General features: G+C 44.4%; 1 protein-coding gene across 3 annotated transcripts; it reads left to right on the top strand.

Moving 5' to 3' along the window:
* The first annotated feature begins 348 nt into the window (after nt 1-348).
* Nucleotides 349-10,171, top strand: LOC115207639 (inter-alpha-trypsin inhibitor heavy chain H3-like). 3 transcript variants are annotated; one of them, XM_029774932.1, is made up of 22 exons: nt 711-893; nt 1,205-1,234; nt 1,509-1,532; nt 1,938-2,092; nt 2,183-2,287; nt 2,430-2,592; nt 2,693-2,803; nt 2,935-3,063; nt 3,161-3,277; nt 3,427-3,595; nt 3,957-4,082; nt 4,233-4,414; nt 4,631-4,816; nt 5,026-5,165; nt 5,451-5,611; nt 5,766-5,792; nt 6,035-6,097; nt 6,487-6,600; nt 6,836-7,037; nt 8,054-8,226; nt 9,538-9,649; nt 9,756-10,171. In XM_029774932.1, exons 1-22 carry the CDS (start codon nt 792-794, stop codon nt 9,892-9,894), a joined length of 2,730 nt encoding a protein of 909 aa, XP_029630792.1. In that variant the 5' UTR covers nt 711-791; the 3' UTR covers nt 9,895-10,171. The 3 variants fall into 3 exon arrangements, with proteins under 3 accessions (XP_029630793.1, XP_029630792.1, XP_029630791.1); XM_029774931.1 differs by having other exon boundaries at nt 6,397-6,600; XM_029774933.1 differs by lacking the exons at nt 711-893; nt 1,205-1,234 and adding an exon at nt 349-370 and having other exon boundaries at nt 6,397-6,600.
* The last annotated feature ends 591 nt before the right edge of the window (nt 10,172-10,762 follow it).

Below are 10,762 nucleotides of genomic sequence, written 5' to 3'. Positions count from 1 at the left end.
GCTACGAAATACTAATTGAGTGTATGTAAACTTCTGACCCACTGGGAATGTGATGAAAGAAATAAATGCTGAAATAAATAATTCTCTCTACTATTATTCTGATATTTCACATTCTTAAAATAAAGTGGTGATCCTAACTGACCTAAAACAGGAAATATTTACTCAGATTAAATGTCAGGAATTGTGAAAAACTGAGTTTAAATGTATTTGGCTAAGGTGTATATAAACTTCTGACTTCAACTGTATATGCATTACAATGAATTTGACTGGGAATTTTAAATTAGTTTAGATGACATTCTGATCCTAAAATGTAACTTATCTCCTGTGCTTCGTATCGCAGTGCTCTGATGGTGCTCCAAGGCTACTAAAGGTTCTGTGGAAGTTCAGCATTGACCCAAACTGTGTTGTCAGACACAAATCATAACAGGAATCTGTGACAGAATCTGTCAGACTTCTTCTCTTGAACACCCTCCCTGTGGTGAATCTGATTTGATATCTGATTAATATTTTGAAATTAACTTTTTTCCCAGAATAGCTGTCTAACCTTTGAGGACATGATTGAGTAAATATTTGAGAAATTTGTTCGGCCACTGTTACCCAACTCTGTGTTTGAGTATTGACAACAATATCGATTTCCGCCACTTGAAAAGTAAAAAATGGGTTGGGTCTGCTGGTTGTTAATCCAGTATAAAGCAGACGCGTAGTCTGTCACTCCTGTGAGTTGAGCAGTAGGGTAGGAAAGGGTTGTCGTTTTCTAAGCAGTGAAGTCAGTGTTTAGCTGCATCTTGGTCATGTCTGGAGTGTGGACTGTGCTGCTGCTCTGGGGCGTTGTCTTTGTCCCGGCTCTGTCGCATGGAGCTCTGGTCATCTCACGAGAAGACTCCACACCACAGGTGACTCTCCATGGTTACTATAGTATCTACTCTCCTGTGACCACATCTGGCCACTCCTGCTATAATCTAGTGTTACTCTAGATTTTCTATATATATCCACCGTATCTACTTTGAATCGTCTCTGTTCTACTTTTGCTCTGTGTGTGTGTGTGTGTGTGTGTGTGTGTGTGTGTGTGTGTGTACATTAATTGATTTATAGTCATGCTAATATCTATGTATATGGATTACAATGAATTTGACTGTGAATTTTAAATTAGTTTGGATGACATTCCGATACTAAAATTAAACGTCTCCTGTGATTTGTATCGCAGGGCTCTGATGGTGCTACAAGGCTACTAAAGGTACTGTGGTAGTTCAGCATTGATACAAACTGTACTGTCAGACACAAATGAAAACAGGAGTCTGTCACAGAATCCGTCAGACTTCTTCTCTTGAACACCCTCCCTGTGGTGAATTTGCATTTTCCCCAGAGAAAAAACACTCTAACCTTTTGAGTATAGATAACAGTATTGATTTCCGCCACTTGAAAAGTAAAACATGTTCAAGTACTAAATACCGTACTCTGTAAAAAATGTAATTAATAATACTGTGTTTGAATCTATACATTTTTTACAGAAAAGAAGTACAGATAATATGGAGGTAAGGAAATACACTATATTTATATTATCTTTGTGAGGATAATGACAAGCTATCGCCATCTCCATCATTAGGAATCCATGCCTTCATGGACTTTTTAAATGGAACCACTGAACCAGATGTACTCTTTCACAAGAGTACAGCTGTAATCATTTGTTTTTGAAGTAATCCTGTAGTCAATGCAGCCTACTCCACACTATTGAGCTGTATCCGGAAAATATGTTTTGAGAAAATGTGTGAGCTTTTTGCAGGTATATTGGACAATCATTACTCACACAAACACACATTTCAAAACACTTCTGTTGCTGTTTCTCTCTCTTTTTTCCTATGTATGTACATGTATCTCTATCCCGCTTTCTCTTCCTTCCTCTCTGCCTCTCTCTTTTCCTCCATCTCTCCCTCTCTCAGGTGGAGGTGTACAGTGTAAAGGTGGCCTGTAAGGTGGCGTCTCGTTTCGCTCACACGGTCATAACCTCCAGTGCTCTGAACAAGGCCAACTCCTCTCAGGAAGTGTTCTTTGAGGTGGATCTGCCCAAGACCGCTTTCATCACCAACTTCAGCATGTCAGTCAGCAATCATGGCATATGTATAAGTGTGTGTGTGTGTGTGAATGCATATGTGTGTTTGTTTGAATAACTGTTTTTGTATCTCAGGGAGATACAGGGTCAGACGTATACGGGTGAGGTGAAGGAGAAGGAGAAAGCCAAGAAGCAGTATGAGAAAGCTGTTTCCACAGGGCAGACTGCAGGACTGGTCAAGTGAGTGGACCAGGGCAATGAGGAGGGAACAAACATGATGTTTCCATTACACCAAGCACTTCTATACTCTTTTACCACAGCCTGTGTTTGTTTAAAATGTGATTGTCCTCATACTGTACCTGTGTTTCTCTGTGTACTCTAGGGCATCAGGGAGGAAGATGGAGAAGTTTTCAGTGTCTGTGAACATCGCAGCCAATAGTAACGTCACCTTCATTCTGACATACGAGGAGTTGCTTCAGCGTAAACTGGGCCAGTATGAGATCATGACCCGGGTCAAACCCAAGCAGCTGGTCCAGCACTTTGAGGTCTATAGATGTTTACACCCTATACCCCAAAACAGCACTTTTGTCATCATCTTGACTCCTCAGTCCTGTGTCTCATCAATCCAGTCCATGTCTCTGACAGATTGTGGCAGATATCTATGAACCCCAGGGCATTGCCTTCCTGGATGCCTATGGAACCTTCATCTCCAACGAGCTTCTCCCTCTGGTGGAGAAAACAGTCACTGACAAAAAGGTATAATGCAGTTCTGTTCTATGGAACAAATGCATATGGAGCATATCTCCCAAAGAGATAAATACAATTATGCTGTGTTGAAATGTGTTGTTTTGTGTTTAATTGTATTAAATTGTGTTTCCCTCCCTCAGGCACACATCTCATTCTGCCCAACAATGGACCAGCAGAGAAAGTGCCCAGGTTGTGACGGCACCCTGATTGACGGGGATTTCTTGATCAAATATGACGTGAACCGAGCTGAGACCCTTGGTGACATCCAGGTCAGCTGTGTTGAATATGATACAGGATCAGTATTGGGGTCAATTCCATCAATTCACGGTGTTCATGTCTTAATGATGTTCAGCATGTCTTTTTCAGATAGTGAATGGGTACTTTGTGCACTTCTTTGCTCCTCCGGACTTACCCAGAGTTCCAAAGAATGTAGTGTTCGTCATTGACAGGAGTGGGTCAATGGCTGGAAACAAAATGCATCAGGTAAGAACGGAGGGTAATAGTGTGTCTGAAAGAAAGAGCTGGGGAGAGAGAAAATATGAGAGCGAGAGGTTGAGCAAGAGGTTGAGAGAGAGAGAGCTGTAATAGTAGTTGATGTTCAGATTGACCTGAGAGCCTGTGATCTCTCATAGACAAGGGAAGCTATGCTGACTATCCTGAATGACCTGCATGAGGACGACTACTTTGGAATTGTCACATTTGACCACGTTATCTCAACATGGAAGGGATCTTTGACCAAGGCCACCACGGAAAATGTGTCTGAAGCCAAAGGATTTGTCCAAACAATACAGCAGAGTGGATGTGAGTCATATGTATCTAATGGGAATGTAGTGACACATAATGGGAGAAATCATTTATGAGGTTTGTGTCATCATTCATTTTTTTCAGCCAGTCAGTTGTACAACTGAATGCATTCAACTGAAATGTGTCTTCCGCATTTAACCCAACCCCTCTGAATCAGAGAGGTGCGGGGGGCTGCCTTTATCGAAATCCACGTCTTTGACGCCCTGAGTATAGTAGTGAAACTATGGCAGTACAACACTTGGGCAAGCTGTATGCTAAAACTGAGTGAGGTGCATTTATGAGGGAACTTACAAAATTATTATATCTAATGTTTATTTTTTAAACACCTGGATGGATTTTCTGTCCTGTTCTCCTTTAGACACTGATATAAATGGTGCTCTGATGAAAGCTGTGGACATAATGATGAAAGACAAACAAGCCAAGAAGTCCACCGAGAGGAGTGTGTCTATGATTATCTTACTGACAGATGGAATGCCAAACTCAGGTGCTATCAGGTTTCCTTCCTTTCTGATCTCCCTTATTTGGTTGGGTTGCCATTTTAACATTGAAGTAGCCATCTGATGTATTATTTTATATTAGATCAAGCCAGTAAGGACATTTGTTTACTGGTCCAGCCATGTGTGTTTGTGTACAGGAGTGTCTTCTACACCACAGATTCAGAAGAATGTCCATGATGCTATGGGTGGGAACATGTCTCTGTTCTGTCTGGGCTTTGGGAATGATGTGGACTACTCCTTTCTGGATGTGATGTCTAGACAGAACCAGGGACTGGCCCGGAGGATCTACGAGGGCTCTGACGCCACTGTCCAGCTTCAGGTTTGGACCAGGGCTGTGTCCCAAATCTCACAATAGTCACTTTTCAGTGGTTTTCTGGTTTGACTATATCACTGATAGGGAGCATCACAGGATGGGTGAAACTATACAGGTCATTGGTAGGTCATACATAGATACTGCATATTGGCATTAGTGATAATGCACTGTAGAAAATAATTTAAGATAAATGATTAGGTAATGTGTGTCTTTGTGTCCTAGGGTTTCTATAAGGAAGTAGCCAGCCCCCTCCTCTCCGAGGTGGACCTGCATTACCCTGACAACCTGGTGAACTCTCTGACCAACAGCCACTACAAGCAGCTGTTTAACGGCTCAGAGATCGTGGTAGCTGGCCGGCTCACTGATAATAGCTTGGATAACTTCCTGGTGGAGGTGTTTGCAAAGGGGGTGAGGAACAGACAGGCACAACACAACATGCCACCCTGATACTGAGCTTAGAAAGACAGATCTTCATCAGTCTTTGCACCTGAAGGGCATTGTGCACTCATTATGATGTTCAGTACAGTACAATGCTTAACCCAACTAATGCTTGTCTCTCAATCCTCTATGTATCTAATACCATCTTTCTCTTTCTCACTCCCTCACACTCTTTTTAGCCTGAGGAGGACTTTATTGTCAAAGGCCAGGCTAGTGCCCAGGAGTGGGACATACTGTACCCTGAGCAGGAGTACATCTTTGGGGACTTCACTGAGCGTCTTTGGGCCTACCTCACCATCCAACAACTGTTGAGCCTGAAGTCAGTGTGATCAGTTAACTGCTATTACTGATGTCTGGTGAAAACTCCTGAACAAAATGGTGGCTTAGAATAATCCAAATGCCTAAGACACATTGGTGGTTGAGATCTTAGAGTTGGGATCTAATGAATGGAGATGGTTATATTAAAGTAACTACATTTGTAAATATTCCATTATTTTCTGCCCAACAGTGTAAGTTAAACCAAACCTAACCCAAGTTAAACCAAACCTAACCTCTAACCCAAACCTAATGCAAGAACAACATTCATCCTATGGTTTTCTGTCAGAGAGACTGGAACTGCGGAGGAGAAGGGGAATGCCACTGCCCAGGCTCTGGAGATGTCCCTGCAGTACAGCTTCGTCACCCCTCTTACCTCCATGGTGGTCACCAAACCTAAGACTGAAGAGGAGCAAGAGGAACCCCTCATTGCCGACAAGCTGACCGAGGGTATGAGACCAAGTGGGATGGGAGGGGAGAGGGGGAGACAACCAGTACATCTAGCGTGTCTTATCTGACATGTTTATCTTAGTGGTTATAGAAATCCATGTATGGATTGTCAAAGGTGTGTTTCTGACAGTTTTTTCCTCCTGCTGTTTGACAGATGAAAGGCAGAAAGCCCAGAGATTGGGTAAGAATATGCCATGAATGGACAGGACTGGATTTTTCATCTGAATGGATTTCTAAGTCATTATACTGGATCACCTGAATTTATGACATGGCAAGCTGATACCAAATTATTTGTGGTTAGAAACTAACAGTATTGGATGGTAATATACACCTTGTTATGTTCAGAGGAAATCTACAAAATACATTTGACCACTTTGTATGTGAACTTTACTTGCCATCTGACATGTTTGGTGTGATTTTCAGGTCCTTTTGTACCCCAGATGGTGAGCAACTCCTATAGGATGCCGAGCAGTCCCACATACTTTGGTGAGTCCCCCTTCATTCAGAGTGACCTTGTGTCAGACCTGGGTTACTTCGGGATTTTCTATCTGGTGCCACTGTCTCAAAAATAAGTTGCTTTCACAGGCTGCAGTACTTGCATATTTATATTTAGTATTCTTTTCTGTGCTTCTTTTAACCAAAAAACAAAACAGTAAACATACTATTTAAAACAAATGGATATATAGTTAACTGCCAAAATAAAGGAAAAAAACAACAGTGTCTTCAAGACTAACTGATCCGTATTTAGTATTTGCAATGTCCACCATGCTGTCATGCCACATTAGGACTACAGAGAGGGATCCAAAAGTTTGAATGGGCTTCGCCTCAACCAAATCGAATTTTACAACTGGAACAATCTGTTGTTGACTCTGCAGTGGATGGAGACCCTCATTTCATGATTGAGTTGCCAGAGCAGGAGGATGCACTGTGCTTCAACATAGACGATAGGCCTGGTACCATCTTCAACCTAGTGAGAGACCAGCTGGCAGGTAAATATTAACCACTCAATGACTACAGAAATTACACTTTATTAAAGTAGTTATAGCTGTAGAAATGATTCATTATTTGAAATTGACCAACCTTTGACAGTAATGTGTCTTTGAATGTTACAAGGCATGAAACCAAACCATGACACTTGTTTCATAAAATAGATAACAAATATCAAAACTACACTATGAACCATTCAAACATAACACCAACAGCTTGCCTCAATTTGTCTTGCAGGTATTTTGGTCAACGGCCAGACCATTGGGGACAAGAAGGTGGCCCCTGATGGCAAAGTGAACGCCTACTTTGGTCGCTTTGGCATTGTTCACCAGGGGCTGGGGGTGAGACTAGAGGTGACCACTCATGACATCACTGTGTCCCAGGATGGCAAGCAGGCCAAACTCCTCTGGTCCGACACCGCCTCTCTCAAGGGAGCCAAGTAAGTCCACACTTACCTGGGTCGTTCCAAGAAGAGTGCCTTTTGCGTCCATTTGAGTAGAAAGTATAAATTCTGCACCAATATTGAATTTGAAAAGCCTGTTATATTAAATTAATTGGCCTTGAATATAGACGACATAGAGAATTCAATAAATCTGTTTTTAATATGAAGAAAGACTTGCTAAAGTGGTAAAATTCTGCATTATGACATGTCCCTCCGTGCCCCCACTACTTCTAGGGAAGATTTTAACCCACGTAACCCCAACATTTCATCATTGCAAAGGCCTAGTTATTTTGTTGCATTGACAAAGTCATTTCTGAATATGATCATTTATTTCATGTGTTTAGTGATTCATTTACATCTGTCCCTCATTTTAAGGTCAACCCTGTTATGTGAACTGAACTCTCAGTTTAATATGGTGAAACTATTCCTTTATAAATATTTTTTTCCAAATAAATATTTAACATCTAACAGTCAAATCATAGTGCAAAGTCAGGTGATCTGGTTGTACTCTTTTTGGCCATTTTGTGGTGGAAAACTGAGCAGGTCGAGCATAACCCATCAACCCTGCTACCCATAGATAGACAGGCTACAAATGTTTTAACAATAAAATAAATTGTGAAGCTTGCATTCAATTGCCACTCCCCGTTGCATGCAACAAGCTTCCATTCCCCCTTCACAAGTTGATTTATGGCTGATTTAAGAATTTGTCAACCCTGTTACTTTATTTGGTAGTATAGTCATTTTTTATTCCCTCTTGACATGGGAAAAAGTGTTGTTTTATGAAGTTGAACATGTGCAAATTTTTGGAACGACCCACCTATTCCCATTTTACTGTTCTGGCTTCTATATAACTCCTATTTATACACTGTATATAGAGAGACCAGAGTTTCTGGATTTAATGCAACCTCCCTTGCTACTCCTACTACCACAGAAGGTTGTAAGGGAATCTGATGTTTCATCCCATCTCCCTGTCCTCCTGGTTAAACTACCTCCATCTCTCTCCCCTCCTACAGTTTAGACCTGCAGGTGACCAAAGACCGCAGCTTGACTGTCACCCTCAGGGACTCGGTCCGGTTTGTGGTCATCCTACACAAAGTGTGGAAACAGCACCCCTACCACCAGGACTATCTGGGCTTCTATACCCTGGACAGCCACCTCCTCTCCCCCAGCGTCCACGGCCTGCTAGGTAGGAAAGCCACCTCCTTTCCCCCAGCGTCCATGGCCTGCTAGGTAGGAAAGCCACCTCCTCTCCCCCAGCGTCCATGGCCTGCTAGGTAGGAAAGCCACCTCCTCTCCCCCAGCGTCCATGGCCTGCTAGGTAGGAAAGCCACCTCCTCTCCCCCAGCGTCCATGGCCTGCTAGGTAGGAAAGCCACCTCCTCTCCCCCAGCGTCCACGGCCTGCTAGGTAGGAAAGCCACCTCCTCTCCCCCAGCGTCCATGGCCTGCTAGGTAGGAAAGCCACCTCCTCTCCCCCAGCGTCCATGGCCTGCTAGGTAGGAAAGCCACCTCCTCTCCCCCAGCGTCCATGGCCTGCTAGGTAGGAAAGCCACCTCCTCTTCCCCAGCGTCCACGGCCTGCTAGGTAGGAAAGCCACCTCCTCTCCCCCAGCGTCCACGGCCTGCTAGGTAGGAAAGCCACCTCCTCTCCCCCAGCCTCCAAGGCCTGCTAGGTAGGAAAGCCACCTCCTCTTCCCCAGCATCCACTGCCTGCTAGGTAGGAAAGCCACCTCCTCTTCCCCAGCGTCCATGGCCTGCTAGGTAGGAAAGCCACCTCCTCTCCCCCAGCCTCCAAGGCCTGCTAGGTAGGAAAGCCACCTCCTCTTCCCCAGCGTCCACGGCCTGCTAGGTAGGAAAGCCACCTCCTCTCCCCCAGCGTCCACGGCCTGCTAGGTAGGAAAGCCACCTCCTCTCCCCCAGCCTCCAAGGCCTGCTAGGTAGGAAAGCCACCTCCTCTTCCCCAGCGTCCACTGCCTGCTAGGTAGGAAAGCCACCTCCTCTTCCCCAGCGTCCATGGCCTGCTAGGTAGGAAAGCCACCTCCTCTCCCCCAGCCTCCAAGGCCTGCTAGGTAGGAAAGCCACCTCCTCTTCCCCAGCGTCCACGGCCTACTAGGTAGGAAAGCCACCTCCTCTCCCCCAGCGTCCACGGCCTGCTAGGTAGGAAAGCCACCTCCTCTCCCCCAGCCTCCAAGGCCTGCTAGGTAGGAAAGCCACCTCCTCTCCCCCAGCTTCCAAGGCCTGCTAGGTAGGAAAGCCACCTCCTCTCCCCCATCCTCCAAGGCCTGCTAGGTAGGAAAGCCACCTCCTCTTCCCCAGCGTCCACTGCCTGCTAGGTAGGAAAGCCACCTCCTCTTCCCCAGCGTCCACGGCCTGCTAGGTATCACCAGGGGGCTCCAAAGGATAACCTGTCATTGGCAGGGCCAGATGAAATCTGCGTTGCTGGCTGGAGTTTTACTGCAGTATATTTGGAAAAATGTATTATTGTATTATCCCCATACAGGTCAGTTTTACCATGGGGTGCAGTTTGAGGTGAGAGACATGCGCCCAGGGGAGGAGCCAGAGAAACCAGATGCCACCATGCTAGTGAAGGGGCAGGAGCTTACAGTGACAAGGTACTGTGATATCTTCTCACACACACATATATATACACACACACACACACACACACACACACACACTTATCTCATCAATGTCTCTCTTCCCTGCTTTTTTCTGCAGGGGCTGGCAAAGGGACTTCCGCTGGGATGTGAAGAATGGAGAGAACGTCCCCTGCTGGTTCATCCATAGCAACGGCAACGGCCTCATCGATGGAAACCACACAGATTACATCATGTCTGGACTCTTCAAGACCGTCTGAGCCTGTTACACTAGCAGTCAACCTCCTCAAACAGTACATACAATACATCAGTCACACGTTTCACATGGATTCAACACACTGTATGGGCTATAGACATACCATCATGACATGAGAATAATTCATAGATAATGTAAGATAAAATCAGACCGAAGTACATTTGATTAAAAGATAAGTGGCAGGATAGAGAACTGCTGTCAAATACATTCAATGTTTTCATATTGATATGGGATAGTGATGACAAAAACCTGTTGAAATAAATGGGCCCACTTCCACCTAACATGTGTGCATTTAATCCCATTTTGAATGGCCCCTGAGAGGGAAAGATGAAGGGAGAGAGAAACATATACAGAGAGATAAAAAATAAACACTTTGTGGTGCTTGACGTATTGCCTGGCTATCCAGCCTCCTTGCTCCGGCCAAACGCTACTCCACGCCCACAGACGTTAGTTTCTTCTCCACAAGAGTCTGGATCTGAGTACCTCCCAAACCTTCACCAAATGTGAACACATTCAGGGCCGTCTGATTGGTCCAGAAACCAATGGGTTTAGGGTGACCACATTTAAAATACCCAAATGCGTGAAAACAGGAGGATTTTACGGGAAAGTGCAGCCTACATAAAAACATTTTGCCGCACCCTCCACCCACTCAAAGTTTGTATCGGCAGATGTAGCCTACTGAATATCATTATAGAATACACATAACATGCATCTTCCAATTGAAACGTCTGCCTATGCCCACACATACATTTTTATACCCTCAAACAACCAGTTAGGCACACCTAATTTCAGAATAGGCTATGGCATCATCACTGTCAATCCTGAATGATAATTCTTCACGTTTGACTAGTGAAATGTCCAAACAGTGTTTA

The sequence above is a fragment of the Salmo trutta genome, chromosome 14 (genome assembly GCF_901001165.1).
Source record: "Salmo trutta chromosome 14, fSalTru1.1, whole genome shotgun sequence".
In the NCBI taxonomy this organism is placed as follows: domain Eukaryota; kingdom Metazoa; phylum Chordata; class Actinopteri; order Salmoniformes; family Salmonidae; genus Salmo; species Salmo trutta.
This window is presented reverse-complemented; position numbering and strand designations above follow the sequence as displayed.

What these genes read in the sequence shown, in the direction of transcription:
- LOC115207639 (XM_029774931.1), top strand. Translation starts at nt 792, where the DNA reads ATGTCTGGAGTGTGGACTGTGCTGCTGCTCTGGGGCGTTGTCTTTGTC. An exon ending in AAACAGTCACTGACAAAAAG is followed by an intron (nt 2,804 to 2,934) that starts GTATAATGCAGT and finishes TCCCTCCCTCAG; the next exon opens with GCACACATCTCATTCTGCCC. An exon ending in GCCTCTCTCAAGGGAGCCAA is followed by an intron (nt 7,038 to 8,053) that starts GTAAGTCCACAC and finishes CCCCTCCTACAG; the next exon opens with TTTAGACCTGCAGGTGACCA.